The 27,078-nt window shown below is 44.9% G+C and overlaps 1 protein-coding gene across 1 annotated transcript; it reads right to left on the bottom strand.

The window, feature by feature from the left end:
- LOC109893955 (serine/threonine-protein kinase PAK 6-like) lies at window positions 1–27,078 on the bottom strand. Its single transcript, XM_020487164.2, has 9 exons — window positions 26,638–27,078; window positions 12,996–13,243; window positions 11,210–11,821; window positions 9,141–9,674; window positions 6,621–6,754; window positions 2,490–2,616; window positions 2,281–2,406; window positions 1,977–2,111; window positions 1–1,508 (listed from the first exon to the last, which is right to left on the bottom strand). Exons 2-9 carry the CDS (start codon window positions 13,197–13,199, stop codon window positions 1,341–1,343), a joined length of 2,040 nt encoding a protein of 679 aa, XP_020342753.1. The 5' UTR covers window positions 13,200–13,243; window positions 26,638–27,078; the 3' UTR covers window positions 1–1,340.

The raw sequence follows: 27,078 nt of genomic DNA, 5'->3' as shown, positions 1-27,078 counted from the left end.
TTATCAAGATCAAGAGTCCATATGCATTATTTATTGATTTTTCGAAAATGTAAATAATGTATAATTCTCTTTTTCATGAATGTCCTACATAGAAATACAAATACATGAAATATGTTGTGTCACTGGTAAGAATACAAAGACAATGTGCAATGTGTTCTCAGCTGGTGGACGTTCTTCACATGCCAAACCTGTGTGCTTAATCTATTCAAACCAATGCAAATACTTCACACACACACACACACACACACACACACACACACACACACACACACACACACACACACACATACACACACACACATGTTCAGTAGCAACACACACATCCTGTAGTTTCAAAAGTCAGTCACAACACAGTGGAAGGGATGTTTGAGGCAACACTAACACAGCGTCCAAGCGTAAACACACACACTTTCAAAATTAAGTAAAATTCATCCCATATAACTAACTATACAATGGCTCTGCAAATAGTAAGTCCTAATATACAGTATCTGTATTTACATTATTTGTTCAACTGCTACATTTCAAGTTGATAATCTAAAATGTTAACTTATTTGCAATTTCACATCTTAGGCTACAAACAGTTCACAACCCTTTTCAGAAAAGCAAAATATAATAAATATTAAAAGAAATATGATTCATTGAGCCCAATATAATTACAAACAGCCAACCAAATCTACACATTTGTCATGGTGATGTTGGAGGATGTCTCTCATGTCATCTCTCAGTCACCATTCCGATCAGGCCAGGTGTGCCTTCATTTGGCCATGCAAATTGTTCACTGACAAGGTGCAAGGTTTCACTGAACTTCAGTCAGTGTCCCATATGGTTGTAGAGGTATGTAACATCACGCTTCTCTCAAAGTCATGAGCTACCACAGCTTGAGCCTATAGCACAAGCTGAAAATACACAACTAATATCCAAACACTACGATGGGAAACTGCTCAATTACGGTAAAGGTTCACAATATGCTACAGTTTACAGTTCCCTTGGATTTCAAGTTTTATATAATGCACCGATGCTAGATTGGTGTTGTGTCGAGAGGAATTCCATTGGATGTTGTCTATCACAGGTAGGCCCAGACGTTGTTGAGATGAGTGAGGAATACTGTTTGTTTGCATGCTGCTGTAACACTATGCCAACTCACTGCTAAAGTGCTTCTTAGATTTGCAGGCTGTGTCACTGTCTACCAAGCCTGCCGGCCTGCTGCCATGAGCTCTGTAGCAGCACCAGGCTCTCTGGTGCTGCTCCCTCACTGGGATGGGTGCTGACTGGGTTGGGCCTGGGCAGGTCACACTCAGGGTACAGTAGTAATCAGAGATCAGGGTCCATCAAGGGGGGAATCAGCAGCGGGACATGCGCTTGCGGTACTGTTCCACCAGGGGCACCAGGCACTGCGGGGAGCCGCTCTGTAGGAGGAAGGGGTGTTCTAGCAGGTCTGTGGCGCTGGCACGCTCCACTGGGTCTCGGATCAACATACGGTCCAGGAAGTTCTTCAACACCGGGGAGACCTACACAAAGTGTGAAGTCCAAGTTAATTCAGCAGACATGTTGAAATAGAGAAAAGGGGTTATCTCTCTATGTATGTATTATTTTATTTTTTTACCCCCCTTTTTCGTAATTTCATGATTACGATCTTGTCTCATGACTGCAACTCCCCAACGAGCTCGGTAGAGGTGAAGGTCAAGTCATGCGTCCTCCAAAACATGACCCGCCAAACCGCACTTCTTAACACCCGCTCGCTTAACCCGGAAGCCAGCTGCACCAATGTGTCGGAGGTAACACTGTTCAATTGACAACCAAAGTCAGCCTGCAGGTGCCCGGCCCGCCACAAGGAGTTGCTAGAGGGAGATGAGCCAAACTCGGCCAAACTCTCCCCTAACCCGGACACGCCCTATGGGACTCCCGGTCACGGCCGGTAATGACACAGCCCCAGACTCGGGAGGCCCTCTATGTATGTATAATGTTTCACCTCTGACCTGTGTTGCGTTCCGTACAGTGGGAGCTGGCTCATCCCTCAGTCTTCTCATGGCTGCAACAGGGGTCTCACTGAAGTAAGGGGGCTCTCCATCCACCATCTCAACTACCATGATACCCAGAGACCACACATCTACCTGGCAGACACAACAAACCAGTATATATTCACCTTCAGACAGTGTTGACATGCACATGAAAACTGGACATCATGAGTATTTGTTTGGATACAGCTAGTATGTCATTAGTATGCAGTAATATACATGTACAGTTAGGATACAAATTTGTTTTGAATATCTTCTTTCTCACCTCAGTGCTGTATGGTGATTTAGAGATGACCTCCGGAGCCATCCAGTAGGGTGTTCCCACTAAAGACTTCCTTTTGGGGATGTCTTTACTGATCTGAGCACAGAACCCAAAGTCGGACAGCTTGATCTATACAGGGACATTAAAATTAAATTATAAAAATATGTGTTTTTCTCAACTGAATTAAAAATACTTATGAGAGAGAGACCTACCCTCCCATCCAGTGTTAGCAGTATGGAGTCACTCTTGATGTCCCTGTGGATAACCCCCTGGGAGTGAAGGTAGGCCAGGGCTTGCAGCACAGCCTCACAGACTGTGGCTATCTGCTCCTCACTCAGCCTGCATAGGAGAGTGACACTGATATATCAAATCAAACTTTATTTGTCACATGCGCCATATACAACAAGTGTATACCTTACCGTGAAATGCTTACTTACAAGCCATTAACCAACAGTTAAAAAAGTTAAAAAGTTAAAAAGTAACACAATAACAATAACGAGGCTATATACAGGGGGTACCGGTACCAAGTCAGTGTGCGGGTGTACAGGTTAGTTGAGGTCATTTGTACATGTAGGTAGGGGTGAAGTGACTATGCATAGATAATAAACAGCAAGTAGCAGCAGTGTACAAAAGGGGGGGGGGGGGGTCAATGTAAATAGTCCAGTGACGATTTTATGAATTGTTCAGCAGTCTTATGGCTTGGGGGTAGAAGCTGTTGAGGAGCCTTTGGTCCTAGACTTGGCGCTCCGCTACTACCTGCTGTGCGGTAGCAGTCACACTTGGGTGACTGGAGTCTCTGACAATTTAATGGGCTTTCCTCTGACACCGCCTATTATATAGGTCCTGGATGGCAGGAAGCTTGGCCCCGGTGTTGTACTGGGCGGTACGCACTACCCTCTGTAGCGTCTTACGGTCAGATGCCGAGCAGTTGCCATACCAGGTTGTGATGCAACCAGTCAGGATGCTCTCGATGGTGCAGCTGTAGAACCTTTTGAGGATCTGGAGACCCATGCCAAATCTTTTCAGTCTCCTGAGGGGGAAAAGGTTTTGTCGTACCCTCTTCCCGACTGTCTTGGTATGTTTGGACCATGATAGTTCGTTGGTGATGTGGACACCAAGGAACTTGAAACTCTTGACCCGCTCCACTACAGCCCCATCGATGTTGATGGGGGCCTGTTCGGCCCACCTTTTCCTGTAGACCATGATCAGCTCCTTTGTCTTGCTCACATTGAGGGAGAGATTGTTGTACTGGCACGACACTGCCAGGTCTCTGACCTCCCTGTAGGCCGCCTCGTCGTTGTCGGTGATCAGGCCTACCACTGTTGTGTCGTCAGCAAACTTAATGATGGTGTTGGAGTCGTGTTTGGCCACGCAGTCGTGGGTGAACAGGGAGTACAGGAGGGGACTAAGTACACACCCCTGAGGGGCCCCAGTATTAAGGATCAGCGTGGCAGACGTGTTGTTGCTTACTCTTACCACCTGGGGGCGGCCCGTCAGGAAGTCCAGGATCCAGTTGCAGAGGGAGGTTTAGTCCCAGAGTCCTTAGCTTAGTGATGAGCTTCGTGGGCACTATGGTGTTGAACACTGAGCTGTAATCAATGAACAGCATTCTCACATAGATGCTCCTTTTGTCCAGGTGGGAAAGGGCAGTGTGGAGTGCGATTGAGATTGCGTAATCTGTGGATCAATTGGGGCGGTATGCGAATTGGAGTGGGTTTAGGGTGTCCGGGAGAATGCTGTTGATGTGAGCCATGACCAGCCTTTCAAAGCACTTCATGGCTACCGACGTGAGTGTTACGGGGCGGTAATCATTTAGGCAGGTTACCTTCGCTTCCTTGGGCACAGGGACTATGGTGGTCTGCTTGAAACATGTAGATATTGCAGACTCGGTCAGGGAGAGTTTTAAAATATCAGTGAAGACACTTGACAGTTGGTCCACGCATACTTTGAGTACACGTCCTGGTAATCCGTCTGGCCCAGCGGCTTTGTGAATGTTGACCTGTTTAAACCTTTTGTTCACATTGGCTACCGAGAGCGATATCACACAGTCATCAAGAAAAGCTGGTGCTCCCGTGCATGCTTCAGTGTTGCTTGCCTCGAAGCGAGCATAAAAGGCATTTAGCTCGTCTGGTAGGCTCACGTCACTGGGCAGCTCACGACTGGGTTTCCCTTTGTAGTACGTAATAGTTTTCAAACCATGCCACATCCGATGTGTGTCAGAGCAGCTGTAGTAGGTTCCTATCTTAATCCTGTATCCTGCTTTGCTTGTTTGATGGTTTGTCTGAGGACATAGCACGATTTCTTATAAGTGTTCAGATTTGTCTCCCGCTCCTTGAAAGTGGCATCTCTAGCCTTTAGCTTGACGCGGATGTGGCCTGTAATCCATGGCTTCTTGTTGGGATATGTACGTACGGTCACTATGGGGGGGGGGGACACTTATTGATGAAGCCGATGACTGAGGTGGTGTAGTCCTCAATACCATTGGATGAATCCCGGAACATATTCCAGTCTGTGCTAGCAAAGCAGTTCTGTAATGTAATATCCGTGTCATCTGACCACTTCCGTATTGAGCGAGTCACTGGTACTTCCTGCTTTAGTTTTAGCTTGTAAGCAGGAATCAGGAAGATAGAATTATGGTCAGATTTGCCAAATGGAGGGCGGGGGAGCTTTGTATGCATCTCTGTGTGTGGAGTAAAGATGGTCTAGGATTTTTTTCCCTCTGGTTGCACATGTGACATGCTGGTAAACATTTATTTAAGTTTATCTGCATTAAAGTCCCAGGCCACTAGGATTGCCGTTTCTGGGTGAGCATTTTCTTCTTTGCTTATATCCTTATAGAGTTGATTGAGAGCAGTCTTAGTGCCAGCTTTGTTCTGTGGTGGTAAATAGACGGCTACAAATAATATAGATGAGAACTCTCTTGGTAGATAGTGTGGTCTACAGCTTTTCAGAAGGTACTCTACCTCAGGCGAGCAATACCTCAAGCCTTCTTTAACATTAGACATCACACACCAGCTGATATTGACAAATAGACACACACCCCCACCCCTTGTTTTACCAGACATAGCTTTTCTGTTCTGCCGGTGCATGGAAAATCCAGCCTGCTCTATATTATTCGTATCGTCGTTCAGCCACATCTCGGTGACACATAAGATATTACAGTTTTTAACGTCTCGTTGGTAGGATAATCTTAATCGTAGGTCATCAATTTTATTTTTCAATGACTGCATGTTAGCAAGAAGAATGGATAGTAGTGGGAGTTTACTCGCTCGCCTATGGATTCTCAGAAGGATGCCCGATCTGCGGCCCCTTTTCCTGCATCTTTTCTTCAAGCAAATGAAAGGGATCTGGGCCTGTTCCAGTGAAATCAGTATATCCTTGTGGATAGGGTTCTACATGGAGCCCAAAACGATTCTACGTGGAACCATCAAGGTTTCTTTAAAATGTTATCCTATGGGGACAGTCGAAGAACCCTATTAGTTTCTAGATTCAACCTTTTTTTCGAAGAGTGTAGTGGTGGGTGGTATAGGTGAGGTTCAGACAACTACATGCATTCACTGTATCTCGTGTTTGCATCATGAAAATATAGCCTAGCTGATTTTGAACACTGAAGAACTGGCTAATAGCTTTATTGATTGTTTAAAAAAACTTATTTGGGGTTGGATTGGAGTATGAAGGAGGTATAATTTAGCAAATCTTGGGTTCTGCTGACAAAAACTGAAAATGACAGCCAATGTGATATGGCCCATTTGTATATGTCAGTTAGAAATGCACTCAGTCCCCATGTCTCTAGGCTCTGAGGTATACTCCTGTCTCTGTATTGTGAATGAGCCAACTTTCAGTTTGGAATTTAAAATACATTGACAGTTCAAATTCACTGACAATTCCTTGTGTCTTATATCGAGTGGGCCATTTTCTTGCTTTTGTTTATGCATTTCTAGAGTATCTGATATACAGTACTGAACAGGATGAGAGCATAAATAAAATTGTGTTTTGGGACTAAATTAATTTCACCACATTTCATTTGAACACACACAAATCGAATTATGTTATCGGATTATATTTTCCCATAGGAGGACAGTGTTTTGCTAAAGTGGCAGTGAGAATGGGAGTGACTGTGCCTGTCCTCTCAACTAATTAGTACCACACTACCCCTTAATGGTGAAAATAGGTACTGAAGACATAACAAGAATTTTGATTCATCCTTCTGTCACACATGTCCTTGAAGTCTTGTCTCTTAAAAATGCTTTTTACATTATATTGACCCCTCAATACAATTTTCCCCCTGTATGACAGCAGTTATTTCTGGCTGTGTACGTCAAGTCTGTGCAATGTCTCCATACCTGGTCTCAGACACGATGTTGGTTAGTGCTCCACCCTGAAGGTACTCCATAATGACCCAGAGCTCCTCCTCCACCAGGGCACTTTTAAACATCTCCACCACGTTCCTGTGCTGGTAGTCCCTCATGATCACCACCTGGACAAACACATACAGTTGATAACAGAGGTGTCATGTAATATACCTGATGATTTCAAGAGGGTACTCAAGGGCAAAAAAAGGTTATTTGGGTATTATTGTCTGGGAAACAGTTTTTATTTTATTTATTTTTAAATTTCACCTTTATTTAACCAGGTAGGCCAGTTGAGAACAAGTTCTCATTTACAACTGCGACCTGGCCAAGATAAAGCAAAGCAGTGCAACACAAACAACAACACAGAGTTACACATGGAATAAACAAACATACAGTCAATAACACAATAGAAAAAAGTCTATATACAGTGTGTGCAAATGGAGTGAGAAGGTAGGCAATAAATAGGCCATAGTAGCGAAGTAATTACAATTGAGCAAATTAACACTGGAGTGATAGATGTGCAGATGATGATGGGCTAGTAGAAATACTGGTGTGCAAAAGAGCAAAAACGTAAATGAAAACAATATGGGGATGAGGTAGGTAGATTGGATGGGCTATTTACAGATGGGCTGTGTACAGCTGCAGCGATCAGTTAGCTGCTCAGATAGCTGATGTTTAAAGTTAGTGAGGGAGATATAAGTCTCCGACTTCAGCGATTTTTGCAATACGTTCCAGTCATTGGCAGCAGAGAACTGTAAGGAAAGGAGGCAAAAGGGGGTGTTGGCTTTGGGGATCACCCGTGAGATATATCTGCTGGAGTGCGTGCTATGAGTGGGTGTTGTTATCGTGACCAGTGAGCTGATATAAGGCGGAGATTTACCTAGCAAAGACTTATAGATGACCTGGAGCCAGTGGGTCTGGCGACGAATATGAAGCAAAGGCCAGCTGACGAGAGCATACTGGTCGCAGTGGTGGGTGGTATATGGGGCTTTGGTGACAAAACGGATGGCACTCTAATAAACTGCATGCAGTTTGCTGAGTAGAGTGTTGGAGGCTATTTTGTAAATGACATCGCCGAAGTCAAGGATCGGTAGGATAGTCAGTTTTACGAGGGTATGTTTGGCAGCGTGAGTGAAGGAGGCTTTGTTGCGAAATAAGAAGCCAATTCTGGATTTAATTTTGGATTGGAGATGTTTAATATGAGTCTGGAAGGAGAGTTTACAGTCTAGCCAGACACCTAGGTATTTGTAGTTGTCCACATATTCTAAGTCAGAACCGTCCAGAGTAGTGATGCTAGTCGGGCGGGCAGGTGTGGGCAGTGATCAGTTGAAAAGCATACCTTTAGTTTTACTAGCATTTAAGAGCAGTTGGAGGCCACGGAAGGAGTGTTGTATGGCATTGAATCTCGTTTGGAGGTTTGTTAACACAGTGTCAAAAGAAGTGCCAGATGTATACAGAATGGTGTCGTCTGCGTAGAGGTGGATCAGGGAATCACCAGCAGCAAGAGCGAGATCGTTGATGTATACAGAGAAAAGAGTCAGCGCGAGAATTGAACCCTGTGGTACCCCCATAGAGACAGCCAGAGGTCCGGACAACAGGCCCTCCGATTTGACACACTGAACTCTATCTGAGAAGTAGTTGGTGAACCAGGCAAGCCAGTCATTTGAGAAACCAAGGCTGTTGAGTCTGCCGATAAGAATGCGGTGATTGACAGAGTCGAAAGCCTTGGCCAGGTCGATGAAGACAGCTGCACAGTACTGTCTTTTATCGATGGCGGTTGTGATATTGTTTAATACCTTGAGCGTGTCTGAGGTACACCCGTGACCGGCTCGGAAAACGGATTGCACAGATGAGAAGGTACGGTGGGATTCTAAATGGTCGGTGATCTGTTTATTAACTTGGCTTTAGAAGACTTTAGAAATGCAGGGTAGGATGGATATAGGTCTGTAACAGTTTGGGTCTAGTGTCACCCCCTTTGAAGAGGGGGATGACTGCGGCAGCTTTCCAATCTTTAGGGATCTCGGACGTTACGAAAGAGAGGTTGAGCAGACTGGTAATAGGGGTTGCAACAATGGCGGCGGATAATTTTTTAGAAAGATAGGGTCCAGATTGTCTAGCCCAGCTGATTTGTACGGGTCCAGGTAGAGAAATGCTTATTGAAATTCTCGGTTATCATGGATTTATCGGTGGTGACAGTGTTTCCTAGCGTCAGTGCAGTGGGTAGCTGGGAGGAGGTGCTCTTATTCTCCATGGACTTTACAGTGTACCAAAACAGTGACTTCGTGTTATCTATCTCTACGCTAGGACTAGATGGATCTAAGGGGGCATTTGACCCAGCAGTTTCAATGTATTTTGTTTGACAATTTCAAATGCATAAACATGTTAAACCCGGCAACAAATAAATAACATCTGGGCTCTGTTATGTGATGTATCCCAGCATGATTTATTGGTGATTCGGGGTGGTGTTTTGAGGGGGTCATTGAGGATAGTGTTGACTGGAGGTCGTCATACCTCGTTGAAAAGCAGCTCTCTACGTTGTTGTCTCCGCAGGTCCATCATCTTCACGGCCACCTGCCTGCCACTGTGTTTCTCCCGAGCGATACACACCACCCCTGTGGACCCTTCTCCAATCTTCACAAAGTTCTCCAGGTACGACCGAGGATCTCCCTTGTCCACCACCATGTTCAGGGCAGCCTTAAACTGTTTATGGGTCACCTTGGGGGGGTCTGGTGGCGGCCTCTGTGGGTGCTGAGGGGGTCTGAAGGCAGGGGAACATGTGCCTAGAGGGCTGGTGGCCAGGGAGCCGGTGGGGGAAGGCCGGAGCTGGGAGGGGCTGTCCTGTCCGGGGAAGGGAGCATTAGGGCAGCCTGAGTGTCTCAGAAATGGGTCAGGGCCGTTGGGTCTCAGGCCCATGTTGGGAGACAGTCCCAGGGTGTAGCTGGCTGAGGAGTGTACCGTCCTGTGGGGTCTGATGCCACTCATGAAGGGACTACTGGTGGTGCTTGGTAGGAAGCCTGACTGGTGGTGCCTCAGAGCCGACTCTGCCTGGACGATAACAAAAAGAGAGAGAGAGAGAGAGAGAGAGAGAGAGAGAGAGAGAGAGAGAGAGAGAGGTAGAGTTGGCTGTCTTCCCAGGGTCCCTGGCTTGCTTTATTACTGGATATAAATCACAGTGCTTCACTCTCACACTATGCATTGACTTCACCTGGTGCGCTCCCTGCTAAAACGTTGCCATAGGTACCTCAATGTACCCTTGAGATTATGCCAAACATAGCATCTCTCAATGTTTACAAGCACATCGAAGCAATCAAGTCATAAATCATATTTTAGCATCCCCCCCAAAAAAACAGCATTAATTGAGCAATCAACTGTAGAATTCAGGAATGCAGGCTGCTATAAGATGTTTTACCTAAAAAAAAACAGTTTAAGAACTAACTCACTGGCCATATTATGGAAAAGGATTTTTAAAAGAGTAAAGCTGTAAGTTACAATTTATACCAGAGTTAGCTACTGGCCAATGTGATATTGGTTGACTACACTATATATACAAAAGTATGTGAACATCCCTTCAAATTAGTGGATTCGGCAATTTCAGCCACACCTGTTGCTGACAGTGGTATAAAATTGAGCACACAGCCATGCCATCTCCATAGATGAACATTGGCAGTAGAATGGCCTTAATGAAGAGCTCGGTAACTTTCAACGTGACACCGTCATATGATGCCACCTTTCCAACCAATCAGTTCATTCAAATTTCTGCTCTGCTTGAGTTGCCCCGGTCATCTGTAGGTGCTGTTATTGTGAAGTGGAAACGTCTAGGAGCAGCAATGGCTCAGCCGCAAAACGGTAGGCCACACAAGCTCACAGAATGGGACCGCCGAGTGATGAAGCACTTAAAAATTGTTGGTCCTCACTCACTACCAAGTTCCAAACTGTCTCTGGAAGCAACTTCAGCACAATAACTGTTCGTCGGGAGCTTCATGAAATCGTTTTTTCGGCCGAGCAGCTGCACACAAGCCTAAGATCATCTGGGTTTTACAGATGCCAGGAGAACATAGTGTTCAGTTTGGTGGAGGAAGAATAATGGTCTGGGACTGTTTTTCATGGTTCGGGCTAAGTCCCTTAGTTCCAGTGAAGGGAAATCTTAACGCTACAGCATACAATGACATTCTAAACGATTCTGTGCTTCCAACTTTGTGGAAACAGTTTGGGGAAGTCCCTTTCCTATTTCAGTATGACAATGCCCCATGCACAAAGCGAGGTCCATACAGAAATGGTTTGTTGAGATTGGGGTGGAAGAACTTGACTGGCCTGCGCAGAACCCTGACCTCAACCCCATCAAACACCTTTGGGATGAATTGTAACGCCGACTGCGAGCCAGGCCTAATTGTCCAACATCAGTGCCCGACCTTACCAATGCTCTTGTGGCTGAATGGAAGCAAGTACCCGAAGCAAATTTTCAACATCTAGTGGAAAGCCTTCCCAGAAGAGTGGAGGCTGTTATAGCAGCAAACGGGCTGGCCTATGACAATGTCCATCTAAAATATAGATGAGAGATTATGATTAAGTGATTTGCTCACCTTCAGGTCGTAGGAGGAGTATGGTCTGCCAGGGCTGTTGTGGGAGTGGATGTAGAGGTTGGTGCTGTACTCCGGAGGGGGGCAACCCCCATGGTCAGTATGCTGGACAGCCATGGCTGGGCTGTAGAAGAACGAGATAGGCCTCTGTTTTTGTGGCATAACCCTGGGCACCTGGAAGTCTCTCTTAACCATCAGTGTCTCTGTGGGGCTACCCACCTCACAGCTGATATAAGCCCCTTTAATAGGCACTTGCATTGGCTGGGATGGAGCCAAGGGTCCCTCCAGACAGCTGATGCTCACTTCATAGGTGGACTTGGCCCTGGGGAGAACGCCGTTCGGCTGTAGGGTAATACTCATCCCACTCTCACTGTGGATGTTATGAGCCCTGTCTCTCCACTGCTGCTGCTCCAGCTCATCTTCTCCCAGGTCTTCATACTGGTAGGTGTCCCCCTCCTTCACCTCCCCCAGCCTGCCCAGGGACTGGGCCCTTTTCCTGGCCGAAGGGCTGCTCTTCCTCAGGGAGTTGGAGCTGGTCACCGACAACCTGCTCATGTCGGAGATCATGGTTGAGATGTAGTCTCCATGACCGATCATACTCCCACGCACGATGGTCTGAAAGGAAAGCAGTAATGTTCAGCCAACCTGGAATGATTGTAACATACTGCACACAGGCACTTCTATTTTGCAATGTGGCTTGTATAAAAACTGTAATGACGGATAGATTCTTTCTGAAGAGTGAAATCTCAAGCAGCAAACCTCGCAGTGGCGTAGAAAAAGAGCATTACCTTGCCCTGACAAAACAAGATGACACAGACTTAAAAAATGTGTTGGGCCTTCCAGTTGAACCTATTAGAGAAAGGCCAATTGGCTGATTACTCAATCTCTGGTTAAAGTAAAGTTCTGTTCATCATCACGAGAGTCTCCTATGTTTCTCTGTCTTTGGAATGGTGCTCTGGTCAGCTCTCACAGCTGCACAGGTAACTTAGCCAAACTAATTAACATCCCACTTCAAATTCTTTACAAATGACAAAATTGCGAATTATTGTACAAATGTCTCAAATGTAATAATTATTTTTTGTAAACCTCTCCAACCTTTGCCTCTGCCGTAAACGCTACATTATTTACATACAGAACACAAGTCTCCCCTGTACTACCAATTCAATCCTGATGATCCTGTTAAAACCATGACCTTGCTTCAGAAGCTGACACTGGGATTTTGAAATGCAAAACTGAAATTTATCCAATGGTGGTAATGAAAATGTGTTGTGTTTTTGTAAGGGGCATATCGGCATGAGTATTCAGCCTAGTGCAGAAATCCTTAGATTTGCAGGCTTTTTTGCTCACTGGCATTTCCACTGCTGTACGTGCACTTTCTATCCCTCAGCCATGGATCGTTATTATTTTCCTGCATGGAGTAATAAATCTTGGAGACTTCAAGGATTCGCGTAGTACAGTCAATGTACACAGCAGGGTCATTAGCTGAGCCCCGTGATAGATAAGAAAGCAATATGACAGGGAGAACAGCAAGTGCTGTCAACCACACTGCCATCACTGGACTAGGTAAACTTTAGACAACAAAAGCAGGGTAACTCTGCTGAAGATCTAAAGGGCGTTATAGCCTCTGATAAAAACACTTTTGATGGAGGGTTTTGAGGCTTACTAAAACTGGAATAATCTCAGAAATAAAATCCTATACATTCTCAGCACTTTTTGTCTGTTAGATAATACGTTCAGAGAAAAAAAACCTGTGCAAACAGGAAAGTGAGCTGAGAATAAGGTCCAGTACCTTCTTTGGCTTGAGCTCCACGGAGGTGATCCGAGAGGGGTCCACCATAGGCTTGGGCCTACGGAGGTTCTCTATCAGACTGTGCCATTGGGTCGGCAGGCCCACAAAGCAGCACCGCTTGGCGTCAAACGAGGTGTGCACCCGGTGCTCAAAGTTCCTTGGTGTTGAGATCTCTGGCCTCTTCTTTTTCTTCTTACGAAACATCGTCAGGTCCAGAAGACTGACAGCTTGCAAAAGTCAAGACGGCCCTGCATAGACAAGAAATAGACACATTCAATACATTATTTTTCTAAATTAGCAGCTACTGTTGTTACCATTGATAAAGTCACTTACAGCTTCTTTAATCTATGAACAGTCAATTATCCATCAATGTGTACATTGAAGTTACTATAACAACATCAGACACTTCCATTAGAAAACAAAATACAAGTGAATAAACTCCAATCTGTCAGTCTAAAAAATATTCTCTCCGTGATATGTCCATCTTCCAGACTGGCTTTCTGTCTGTCATTTTCTTTTGTGCCTTATAACCTGTCTTGGGGGGACAGGTTTGTAAGCCTGTGTGTAATGAAGGATATCTATTAAGGCTTATTCATTCTCTGTGCCCTTTTACTGACGAGCACACAGTCGGCCTGGCCAGAGCCCACAGGCTTTCAGTGCATTAGAGGGAGGAAAACACAAATAGTCCACCCACCATAACCCCTAACGTTCCTACGCTGGAGTCTACCACCATAACCCCTAATGTCCCTATGCTGGAGTCTACCACCATAACCCTTAATGTCCCTATGCTGGAGTCTACCACCATAACCCCTAATGTCCCTATGCTGGAGTCTACCACCATAACCCCTAATGTCCCTATGCTGGAGTCTACCACCATAACCCCTAATGTCCCTATGCTGGAGTCTACTCACCATAACCCCTAACTTCCCTATGCTGGAGTCTACCACCATAACCCCTAATGTCCCTATGCTGGAGTCTACCACCATAACCCCTAACTTCCCTATGCTGGAGTCTACCCACCATAACCCCTAACTTCCCTATGCTGGAGTCTACCACCATAACCCCTAACTTCCCTATGCTGGAGTCTACCACCATAACCCCTAACTTCCCTATGCTGGAGTCTACCACCATAACCCCTAACTTCCCTATGCTGGAGTCTACCCACCATAACCCCTAACTTCCCTATGCTGGAGTCTACCACCATAACCCCTAACTTCCCTATGCTGGAGTCTACCACCATAACCCCTAACTTCCTTATGCTGGAGTCTACCACCATAACCCCTAACTTCCCTATGCTGGAGTCTACCACCATTCTGCTAGAGTCCACTATAACCCGATCCCCATCCTTATGCTACTGAAGAAGCACGACTTTCTCTGGCTTCTAGGGAAAGTGACCTCTCAAGTTTTAGATATAAAGCCCTCTGCACTGCATTGACCCCTACCTTTTGACAAAATAAAATGTTACTTGTTAAACAAAATCTCTTTCTCTGAACAATTGTATTAGTATAAAATGAGTGACATAGTGTAAGCTAGGGACACTGCTGTCATGAATCTTATATGTACAATGAGGTCTGCAATTATTGACACCATTGAAAAAGACGAGTGAATATGACAGTATAAAATAAAAAATAAAAAATACTGAGCTATATTTTATACAACAAGACAAATCGGAAATTATGTTATTTTATACAAATATAATTGCCCAGAGAAAGAGATTTGTTTAACAAGTAACATTTTATTTTCTCAAAAGGTAGGGGTCAGAATTATTGACATACTTTTCAATAACCTTTTGCAATGGACATCTCTGTCTCTGGCCTTGAAACCCATTGAAAACTTGTGGTTTGAATTGAAGAGGGCAGTCCATAAGTGCAGACAAAGGATATCAAGGATCTGAAAGATCCCTCCCAGTGTGTTCTCCAACTCATAAAACATTTTAGAAAAAGGGTCAGTGCTGTTATTCTCGCAAGGTGGGGTATTGAAAGGTATTGAAAACAGGGATGTCAATCATTTTGACCCCTACCTTTTTGAGAATTTTTAAATAACTTTTTCAACAAAATCTCTTTCTCTGAGCAATTGTATTAGTATAACATTTGGAGAACTGATTAATGTTTGTCAGAACATCATATGGGAACATGGCTGGTGGCCCACTGTAACAAGTTCTCATGACACACCATCACATTTAACACAACAAAGATGCCGTTAGTAGAATACCCAACATCTGCCATGATGCATTGTGGGAGTTGAGGAAATCACTACTGCAGCGTTCTCCAACTCGGCATGCAATCACACTGGCAGCCTCCTCTGCTCTCCTCCCCCAGACAGCCCTCTAATCAGCTGCAGTGACCCCCGTTATGACTAACCACCGCATGCCAACAGCCCGGTCTTCACCCTGGCACCAGAGTGGAGAGGCCCCCAGTCACACTTCAGATTAACCTGATTTATAAAGGGAGAGATGGGGGGGGAAGGTGGGGACAAGGTTGAGGGAGTAGAGTATCAATGCTGGGAGGGACATGTCCCCCTCCAAGGATAATTCCATCACAAGGCTAATGATAAGCGTATCATTCTGTGCTCTCCCTATGTACATAGTGTGGAGCTGAGAAGGAATTTAATTTAATTCCATCTGACAGGGACACTATGGCGTGAGGGAGGCTGTCGGGAGGTGGGGGTGGGTGAGATGGAGAATGGAGCTGGGACCACAGAGCAGGGTAAACCTGGCTGTGTTTTCAGACATGGACCTAGTTTTTCACTCTAAAACATGAAAAGGCTTTTAAGGCCTGTTTGTCTTTTGAGTTTGAGTAACGAAAGGCTCGAAATAGACAGAAAATACACTACTGTTTTTTTTTTTTTTTCACTCCATATGCCCGGTTCTCTGGTTCTGTGTCTGTTCAGCACTGTGAAGTGCAGATGTTGGCAGTACTGAGCCAAATATTTATACACTACGCTTGTGTTTCCTGTAAAAGCAGATCAATCAATATTTATACATGGACATTACGAAGTAAAGAACCAAGTATTTGGACCCAAATAAAAAAACACAGTATCTTGATTCATGTTCAACAAAATTAATTGAAAAGTAGAAGCTGAATATTGGTTTACAAGCTGGAATAACATGCATCTGCACTTATACCGACCTCTCACAAATCTACTAAACTTGTGAATGTCCAGATAACAATATCTTAAAGATTTTTCAGCCCATAGGAAAATAAGTATACATGGATGTGGAGCTAAACTTGCACTTGGTGTAATAATGGTTTCTGGTCACATACAGTGGGGCAAAAAAGTATTTAGTGAGCCACCAATTGTGCAAGTTCTCCCACTTAAAAAGATGAGAGAGGCCTGTAATTTTCATCATAGGTACACTTCAACTATGACAGACAAAATGAGAAAAAAATCCAGAAAATCACATTGTAGGATTTATTTGCAAATTATGGTGGAAAATAAGTATTTGGTCAATAACAAAAGTTTATCTCAATACTTTGTTACATACCCTTTGTTGTCAATGACAGAGGTCAAACGTTTTCTGTAAGTCTTCACAAGGTTTTCACACACTGTTGCTGGTATTTTGGCCCATTCCTCCATGCAGATCTCCTCTAGAGCAGTGATGTTTTGGGGCTGTTGCTGGGCAACACAGACTTTCAACTCCCTCCAAAGATTTTCTATGGGGCTGAGATCTGGAGACTGGCTAGGCCGCTCCAGGACCTTGAAATGCTTCTTACGAAGCCACTCCTTCGTTGCCCGGGCGGTGTGTTTGGGATCATTGTCATGCTGAAAGACCCAGCCACGTTTCATCTTCAATACCCTTGCTGATGGAAGGAGGTTTTCACTCAAAATCTCACGATACATGGCCCCATTCATTCTTTCCTTTACATGGATCAGTCGTCCTGGACCCTTTGCAGAAAAACAGCCCCAAAGCATGATGTTTCCACCCCCATGCTTCACAGTAGGTATGGTGTTCTTTGGATGCAACTCAACATTCTTTGTCCTCCAAACACGACGAGTTGAGTTTTTACCAAAAATATATATTTTGGTTTCATCTGACCATATAACATTCTCCCAATCTTCTTCTCGTTCTTGTGATCAAGATCTTGCGTGGAGCCCCAGATCGAGGGAGATTATCAGTGGTCTTGTATGTCTTCCATTTCTTAATAATTGCTCCCATAGTTGATTTCATCAAACCAAGCTGCTTACCTATTGCAGATCCAGTCTTCCCAGCCTGGTGCAGGTCTACAATTTTGTTTCTGGTGTCCTTTGACAGCTCTTTGGTCTTGGCCATAGTGGAGTTTGGAGTGTGACTGTTTGAGGTTGTGGACAGGTGTCTTTTATACTGATAACAAGTTCAAACAGGTGCCATTAATACAGGTAACGAGTGGAGGACAGAGGAGCCTCTTAAAGAAGAAGTTACAGGTCTGTTAGAGCCAGACATTTTGCTTGTTTGTAGGTGACCAAATACTTATTTTCCACCATAATTTGCAAATAAATTCATAAAAAATCCTACAATTGTCACGCCTTGGTCTTAGTATTTTTGTGTTTTCTTTAATTATTTGTTCAGGCCAGGGTGTGACATGGGTTTATTGTGTTGTCGTATTGGGGTTTTTGTAGGCATTGGGATTGTGGCTGATTAGGGGTGTGTCTAGCATAGGCTTGGCTGCCTGAGGCGGTTCTCAATCAGAGTCAGGTGATTCTCGTTGTCTCTGATTGGGAACCATATTTAGGTAGCCTGGGTTTCACTGTGTGTTTGTGGGTGATTGTTCCTGTCTCTGTGTAGTTTCACCAGATAGGCTGTAATAGGTTTTCGCGTTCCGTTGTTGTTTTGTTTATATATAGTATTTTCATGTATCGCTATTCTTCATTAAAAGACATGAGTAACCACCACGCTGCATTTCGGTCCGACTCTCCTTCCACAGACGAACGCCGTTACAGAATCACCCACCACACCCGGACCGAGCGGCGTGGTAACAGGCAGCGACAGCAGAAGCAGCGAAAGGAGGAATGGACATGGGAGGACGTTATGGACAGCAGGAGTATGGAGTATACGACGTGGGAGGAAATAGACAGGTGGGCGGTCGACCCAGAGAGAGTGCCGGAGCCCGCCTGGGATTCGCTGGAGCAGTGCGAAGAGGGCTATAGGAGAATGGAGTCGAAGAGAAAGACACGGCGGCGCAGAAAGAAACCCGAAAGTCAGCCCCAGAAATGTATTGGGGGGGGGACTCAGGGAGAGAGTGGCAGAGTCAGGAGTCAGACCTGAGCCAACTCTCCCTGTTAATCGTGAGGAGCAGCGATCAAAGGACTTCTGGACTTGGGAAGAGATATTGGACGGAAAAGGACCCTGGGCACAGCCTGGTGAATATCGACGCCCCAAAGAAGAACTGGAGGCGGCTAAAGCGGAGAGGCGCTGGTATGAAGAGGCAGCACGGCGACGCGGATGGAAGCCTGAGAGTCACCCCAAAAATATTATTGGGGGGGGGGGGGGGGGGCTCACAGGGAGTATGGCGATGCCAGGTAGGAGACCTGCGCAAACTCCCTGTGCTTACCGGGGGGCTAAAGAGACCGGGCAGGCACCGTGTTATGCTGTGGAGCGCTGTGCTGTGCTGTGTCTCCAGTGCGGGTGCATAGCCCGGTATGGTACATACCAGCTCTTCGTATTAGCCGGGCTAGAGTGGGCATCGAGCCAAGTAAGGTTGGGCAGGCTCGGTGCTCAAGAGCTCCAGTGCGCTTGCACGGTCCGGTCTATCCAGAGCCACCTCCACACACCAGTCCTCCGGTAGCAGCTCCCCGCACCAGGCTTCCTGTGCGTGTCCTCGATCCAGTACCACCAGTTCCAGCACCACGCACCAGGCCTTCAGTGCGCCTCGCCTGTTCAGCACAGCCAGAGCCTTCCTTCCCTCTAGCGCTGCCGGAGCCTCCCGCCTGTTCAGCACAGCCAGAGCCATCCTTCTCTCTAGCGCTGTCAGAGCCTCCCGCCTGTTCAGCGCAGCCAGCGTTTTCCTCCTCTCCTGCGCTGTCGGAGTCTCCCGCCTGTTCAGCGCTTCCAGAGCCTTCCTCCTCTACAGCGCTGCCGGAGCCTCCTGCCTTTTCAACGCAGCCTGAGCTGCCAGTCTGCATGGAGCAGCCAGAGCTGTCAGCCTGCATGGAGCAGCCTGAGCTGTCAGTCTGCATGGAGCAGCCAGAGCTGCCAGTCTGCACGGAGCAGCCAGAGCTGCCAGTCTACATGGAGCAGCCTGAGCTGTCATGAGTAACCACCACGCTGCATTTCGGTCCGACTCTCCTTCAACAGACGAACGCCGTTACAACAATGTGATTTTCTGGATTTTGTTTTCTCATTTTGTCTGTCATAGTTGAAGTGTACCTCTGATGAAAATTACAGGCCTCTCTCATCTTTTTAAGTGGGAGAACTTGCACAAATTGTGGCTGACTAAATACTTTTTTGCCCCACTGTAAATGCCTCTGAACTACAGGGACTTGACCCCATGCAACTTGGCTTGAATCCTACCAAAGTGCTGAAGCAAAACTTGGGCAGATGCTGTCAAGGATATCAAAAGCCAAAGAGGATGAGGCAATTCTAATTTGTGCTACACTGGTTTATTTCTTTCTAACTCCATGAACACACCAGCAATATAGCATGAATCCAAATATCTGCCATGAACACAGAACCAATCCCATGTCCCTTTGACAATTACATTTTAAACGATTGATGGCTCAGAACAAACAATCATTTAAAATCACTTGTCAAAGGGACACATGCTAAATCTTTATCAGTCGTACTGGTCTACTGTGGTATACTTATTCTAGTAGTACAGTGACAGTCTGACCAATAATCACTCCTGAGATTTAGCCTTTCTCACTTCTAATTTGTATGAATTACAGCCCCATTTTTCAAACAGACAGCCTATAATTCTAGTATGTCAGTGGCCCTGTAAACAACATACCTCAGACCCCAAACATGCCTTCACACCCTACGCTCATCTCCAGATCTAACAACAGCCATACTCCCTGTGAGCAGCTTTAACAGGCAGACAAGCCTCTCAGTTATCCCGTCAATCCATTATGGACAGGACTGGTGAGGGATAGCTTATGCACCCCCCTACTGTAGTTATATCAGCCAGATTTGGAGATGTTGAGTGGGAGGGGGTAGAAAGAGATACAGAGAGATAAGAGAGGTATTAGATTTGAGTCCGCCAAGCTCAAGTGAGCGTTTTCCCTATTTTGCCCTGATTCCATTTCTATCTTGTTTTGGCTTGTACTTGTACTGATGTATGGAGAGTGTAGGTAACTATGCTTGTAGGATTAGTAGCGTGTCCACTGTGTTCAGCCCTCCTCTGATCCAATTTTAGGACACAGTTTCTCCTGACGCATGTTTGTTGTGCACAAGATTTGTGTCAAATTGTGAGGTGTGGGTGGGAGAAAGGACAGAAGGTAATCCTCTTTCCGTTTGTCAATGCAGAAATAAGCATAATGCAAGGCTAAATAGCACAGCTGGATCTGTGCCGTGCTCTTCTATCAGCTTTATTATGATGACCATTTTGCCCTTTGAGTGTAATGAGACTGTGTTGTCCCTCAAGGGGTCGGGGGTGGAGGGGTCTGTCTTCTCAGCGCACACACATTCACGCACACACAAACGAACGAACGCACACACACACACACTCTGGGGGTAAGAGAAAGGTAAACAAGAACTGGACGTGACTGGACGGCACAATTTCAGTGTTTATGACTGTGGTTGATGCTGTCCTATCATTCAGTAGGACTGCCTGTTTTCTCTAAAAAGTCACTTCTAGAGGCAATAACAGAGATGAGTCAACATGCGTGATGATTATTGTGTTAAACAGGTGTAATGAACCTAGATTCATATGAGACAAAAAGGCACACTCCCTACATGCATATTTCATTAATAGGTGGTCTGATGTATCATGCAAGTCGTGTGCAAGCAAAAAGTGAGACGCGCTATAGAACCTGCACTAAGTTAATTGTTGCCAGAGTGTGACTGTGCTCCCAGCAGCCGTGTTATAGCATGCTAGACAGTAGAGTCACTAGGGACAGACCTTCCTCATAGAGGAAAAATTGATTTTATTTGCTGATAATCAATAATCATGTTACAATTACTCAATAGAACAGGAGCTATTTGAGCAGAGGGCACAGGACACTAAAATACAGCATATTCAAGGAGATGAATTACACACATCAAATGTGGTATAAGGCTAGACAAAAATAAAATGCTATGAAAATAAAGAATGTTAATTTGTGCTTGCTGCTTACCCCTCCCAAGTGTGGTCTTTATTTGAGCAAGTGCTACAACAACAGCATTTCCCAACCGTATTATTGTATCGCTAGCTCAAATAAAGATCACACTTGGGAGCAGAACCAGATTAATTTCACATTCATGGCTCTAAAAATAACAATATTTTTGAAAAGTGAGAATGTAAAATTCACTGAACTATATCATCTGTCCCTGCAAGAGATAAAGACTCCTGTGAAGTAAGAAAGTCAGAAGCTAAATCAGAGTCACAAAGTGTTTCTTGGTAAACAAATCTACTTTGAAACCAAAGTATACACCTCACACACATGGTTATGGGCCTAAAAAAACAAGATACCTGTACCATGTCAGATATAGAGTTGAAATGTATTACATTTTGAGTTTTCATCCCAATATTACACTTTATATACATCACAGAAGACTGAAATATAACATAACCGTTTGACATGGAAACACTGTATTTTCTGTGTTACATTTTTTTTTATTGTTTATTAATTATCAAACATATGAAAAACATTCCACCCATGAGGTCACTGGTCATTAGACTGCATCAACCACGGACATTCTGGTGAGAAAAAAAACCTGAATGATTTTTCATCATGTTTTTAGTCACTGAATGAACAGAAAACAGCCCCGGATATGGAGCCAGAGACAGGACAATACATAAATGTCCTTATCCAACAACTTTGTGCTTTCTGAGCTTGTAGGGTAGACACAGTGCATGACTGCACATCACTTTTGGTTGAATGTTCATAGTATGGAATGGAGGAATAGTCTGAGAGAAGGAACAGACCAAAGAGAGAGAGAGCAAGAGGGGAAGGGGGGGTATTGAGTGAGGGCTGTCACTGTCACCTGCCACTGATGTTTCACTTGTTTTGCTGTCTCACTTTATTATCTTGCTGTCTAACTTTATTATCTTGCTGCATGTTGTCATCCCTCCTCAACACCAAGAGACTCAATGTCTTTATATGTCAACCTTGACTGGCTTCGCTGGCTGTAAACAAGCCGTGATAAGAGGGATTTGAGAAGAGGGCGGGGAGCTTGACAAAGAATATACATCATTCTGCCTGAATTAGATTGGCACAGATTCTCCAGGCCCAGTAAGTGGGAGACAAAATGGCTTTGTTCTCCACTAGGACAGAGTTGATGAAACACTAACATGTACGAGTCATGTACATTAAAAGTTAGCTCTTATCTAGCCCAAGAACTTTGACATAATGACATTGTAAATGCAGCACCTCTCAAGTCGTCATCTTTGATGTGCTATTCACTGCATGTCTACAGGGATGCTGCTGACACATGCCTGTACCAAATGAGTGCTCTAATGAGTCCTAGCCCCCAAACCGCCCGGTCATATATTGTACTTCTAACTGTACCACAGGCCTATGGGCAGTAGGTAAGTAAAGTATACTACTGACACGCACTCTGTCTAATTTATGATGCTCCTGGCTTCCACCAGTCCTTTAAACCATCTGACTCTCAGCAGATAAAGTCGTATCATCTGGCCGGATCAATGAAGCAGGTCAAATGGTCTCTCAGGGGTCTAATTTATTGATGCATTGGGCCTCCCTAGCGAGCTTTACTGCACACCCTTCTCCCTATGAAGCCATGATTCATCTTTCACCGCTTCATCCTCAGCGCACCTCTCCCAGAGACAAAATGACAAAGATTTTTTAATCTCCCATGTTGTCAATTTGCGGCAGCTCAGTTCTTCTTCCTTCATCCAGTATGGCCGCTGTCTCATCACACAATGTGACTGCTGGGCACCCCGTCCTCATTTTACTTGGTCATGGCCATTGGCCACAGTAAGCTTTTAATGACCACTCTCCTCTCCTCAGCTCTCCTCTCCCCTAGCGGACATGACTGCTAAGCAAGCATTCCTCTGGCAGGCCAACATGTGCACACAGTGCTGGGCTGTATGGTAAGGGTACATACAGTATAGGAAGAAGTATGTCCCAGCAGCACCTGTGTGCTTCTCCATGGGGTGCGTCATTTCATTTGCCATCGCTCTGACAGCACTCTAAGGCAGTGCTAGACCGTGAAGGGAAAAATGATTAAAAAAGGCTCCAAAAGAAGTAATGAAGTGAGAAGAAGACCCATGAGTGTGCATGACGCGTCACTCACCCCCAGCTAACATACTCTATGTCCATCTGGCTCTGTATGGAATATTAAAACTCTCCTTTCATCTGCTCTTTCTCTCCCTCCCTACCTGACCTTCTTGAATATCAGTGAGAAACCTGAGACACAAACACATGGCGTGTTCGTTACCGCTGGCTGTGGTATACAGAATGACCAAGCTGTAGCCTCCCCCCACCAATTAATTAAACATACTTACAAAATGTAGAATGGGGTAAATTAATGACTGATCAAGTTGCATGAGTGCTGATTATTGATTAACCTCAATTAATCCTCCAGCACCTAGGAGTGGAGCCTCTGCCACTCCTAACCTTCTCTGGTTTGGGGAAGCTGAGCTCTATAGATCTGTTGATCCAGGATGTCCCAGAGCAGCACTTCCCTGTCTGATGGCTCTAACTGGCCCTTAGCCTGCTAGGTAAAAGACACATCCCCGTGCTGTGCTGCAGGTGCACAGGGGCCATTCAGCTGAGTCAAACGGGGTCAACTACTCACAACTTTATTAATGGTGTGAGAGGTAAGTGCTGTATGTCATACTGCTGCAGTCAGATGGGAATACACCTTCTTAAGGCTAGGGGCAGTATCCTGAATTCCGGATGACTGATGTGCCCAAAGTAAACTGCCTGTTACTCCGGCCCAGAAGCTAGGATATACAGGTAATTGGTTGCATTGGATAAAAGACACTCTGAAGTCTCTAAAACTGTTAAAATAATGTTTGTGAGTATAACAGAACTTATATGGTAAGTGAAAACCCGAGGACCATCCATCTGGACATTTTTTTTTAGGTCACAGGCCATTTCAATGCTAGCCTATGGGATATACCAAAAAACGGACCTAGATTGCAGTTCCTATGGCTTCCACTAGATGTCAACAGTCTTTAGACAGGGTTTCAGGCTTGTTTCTTGAAAAACGAACAAGTAGTTGTAGTTTATCCAAGGTGTCCCTCATTAGACAAGTAGTCTTGTTGCGCGCGTGAATGAGGTTTGCACTCTTCGTTATTTATCTTCCCTATTGAACATACTACTCTCTGTATTAAATATTATCATTTATTTAGATATTAGAGTACCTGAGGATTAATTAGAAACATCCTTTGACTTGTTTGGACAAACTTTACCAATAACTTTTTGGATTCGTTTGTATGCATGTTGAACGAGTGGATTACTGAAATGAATGGCGCCAACTAAACAGACTTTTTTGGATATAAAGAAGGACTTTATCAAACAAAACAACCATTCATTGTGTAGCTGGGACCCTTGGGATTGCAAACAGAGGAATATCTTCAAAGGTAAGTGATTTATTTTATCGCTATTTGTGATTTTGTGACGCCTGTGCTGGTTTGAAAAAGTATTTTGATGTGGGGCGCTGTCCTCAGATAATCACATGGTGTGCTTTCGCCGTAAAGCCTTTTTGAAATCTGACAACGCGGTTGGATTAACAAGAAGTTAAGCTTTAAAATTATGCAAGACACTTGTATTTTCATGAATGTTTAATACTACGATTTATGTATTTTGAATTTCACGCTCTGCAATTTAACAGGATGTTGTCATAGTGGAACGCTAGCGGGACACCTAGCCGCAAGTAACTGTCCAGGGAAAATCTCACTTTAAAAGTAAAAATTCTGTTAACTCATACCCAAATAATGTATTTGTGGCCAAAGCATAATTTGGAGGTAAAAAAAAACACTTCGAAATCCCAACCACAAACTGACTGTTTAAAAAATGCTTGCTATTTCCTCATAGAGGATGATGTCACCCTCCTGAGGAAGACAAGCAGGCCAATAAGTGGTCTGACCGGTATACAGTATATGAATGACCGATATATGCCCACGCCATTCTGTTGTTTGGGTACGCTCACACCATTTCAACACAGAAAAGTTGCTTTGTAACATACTTAATCAAATAAAACGTTTAAAAAATATTTAACCTATATTGTAATTAATTATAGGTCATATTTCAGAGAAATCTGGAAACACTGGACAGTTATTTTAAGACATAATTGGCAGTGTGTCCCTCCAGAGCATGTAGTTAGAGTCCTAACCACTGGTCACAGTAAAGAGAAATCCATCAATGTTTTACCGTACCAGCAATCCCATGAAAACTATATACCATTATCTTCTCTAATTGATAAAATTACTTAAAACAAGACTAGTGTGGCGTAGACTATTACAATAATGCAATCTATAGTATAAGACCTTGCGAAATGACATGACTGTTTAACTGTCAGTCTACCACTGGGTCTCTGCTATTCCCTGAACATGTATTCTCTGTATCATCAATTCCACAGAGTACAGTCAGTGCTTGACTTGGAATGAAATAGGTGTTTATATTTAGGTGCAGGAACTCCACAATACTTTTGAGCTAATGTTCTAAAAGAGGAACAGGAGCTCAAGCAGTAGAAAATTTGAGGGGCCGGTCCCCAGCAGAGCTCCTGCCCAAGTCAAGAACTGTGTACAGTACAACCATCCTGACTCACAAAAGGAACACATTTTGTGCATGTTGTCACTGAGCAGAAGAAGAAAGCTTATGTGGATGCCTTCCCTCGGCATCCACGTAAGCATAACTATACATGCAGCAGCTGGATCCAATTCAACTCAGTGTTCGTCTGATATAAAGCTATAGAGTTCACCTGAGCTCTCAGCTCACAGTCACAGATAAGGACAGATGCATAGTGACAACAATAAGCACCTTTATTGTCAGTGCATACATGTAATCAGCATTAAATGCTATAGCTTTGTCTGTATTATCTTCACATGATTAAATCTGTCAAAACTCTGTTTGCTCACCAGCTAAACTGAGGTTACATCCTTTCAACAGAAGCTGAGGACAGAGAGAGGGATGGAAGGAGAGAGAAAGAACGTGGGGTGGGTGGGCAGAAGGTGAAAGCAGCTCCTTTCTGAGATGCAGCCTTTCCCAGAATCCAGCACATCACCCAATCAGCTTTTCATAGTATTTTCTTCTCTCCCTTATTACCACATGGGCATTCTGCATTCTGCTCTCTCTCTCCCTCCCCCTCTCTTTCTCTGTCACTCTCTCCCTCTGTATTTGCATCTCCTCCACCAACGCTGTTGCCTGCAGACGTCACACACACACACACACACACACACACACACACACAAACACACACACACAGTAGCCCGCTCTTTATCAATGGAGCTAAGCCACTTTTCCTTTTTTCTCCCCCATGCCCCCATCCCCCCTCCCCAGAGGGAATAAACAGGGTCTGTGGAGGGAGAAATTAGTGCTATAAAAATGGCAGGCTCCTTACCTTGCGGTTCGCTGAAAAGGAGAGCCTTTCCTCCAGGAAGGGCAGAGGCTTGCGAGCAAGAGTGCGCACACACACATACACTGTACACAAGCACTCGTTATACACACTCCGTCACACAAACCCTCACACAGGAATATACACACACACACAGTCGAGGAGGGCTGGCTCTCAAGCAGGCACACACTGCAGGCTGCTGCTTGCTTGAGAAAGCTTGACGCGTTCCTCCCTCCAGGCAGACGCACACACTGCCATCTCAATGGCTCTTTTTGGGGGATGATTCATCCCCAGCTTCCTCCGTGGCTAACAACTTGTCTGTGTGCCGCTACACCGCTGCCTGCTCCTGGGGACACAGGGTGGCCAGTGAAAGGGACAAAACCAGAGAGGAAAGGCAGTATCCAGGATGAGAGACTATCACAGCCATACAGAGAGCTTCTCCACCCC

The sequence above is a fragment of the Oncorhynchus kisutch genome, linkage group LG7 (assembly GCF_002021735.2).
Source record: "Oncorhynchus kisutch isolate 150728-3 linkage group LG7, Okis_V2, whole genome shotgun sequence".
In the NCBI taxonomy this organism is placed as follows: Eukaryota; Metazoa; Chordata; class Actinopteri; order Salmoniformes; family Salmonidae; genus Oncorhynchus; species Oncorhynchus kisutch.
This window is presented reverse-complemented; position numbering and strand designations above follow the sequence as displayed.

What these genes read in the sequence shown, in the direction of transcription:
- LOC109893955 (XM_020487164.2), bottom strand. Translation starts at nt 13,199, where the DNA reads ATGTTTCGTAAGAAGAAAAAGAAGAGGCCAGAGATCTCAACACCAAGG. An exon ending in TGGAGCTCAAGCCAAAGAAG is followed by an intron (nt 11,822 to 12,995) that starts GTACTGGACCTT and finishes CTTTCCTTTCAG; the next exon opens with ACCATCGTGCGTGGGAGTAT. An exon ending in TGCTAACACTGGATGGGAGG is followed by an intron (nt 2,407 to 2,489) that starts GTAGGTCTCTCT and finishes GTCCCTGTATAG; the next exon opens with ATCAAGCTGTCCGACTTTGG.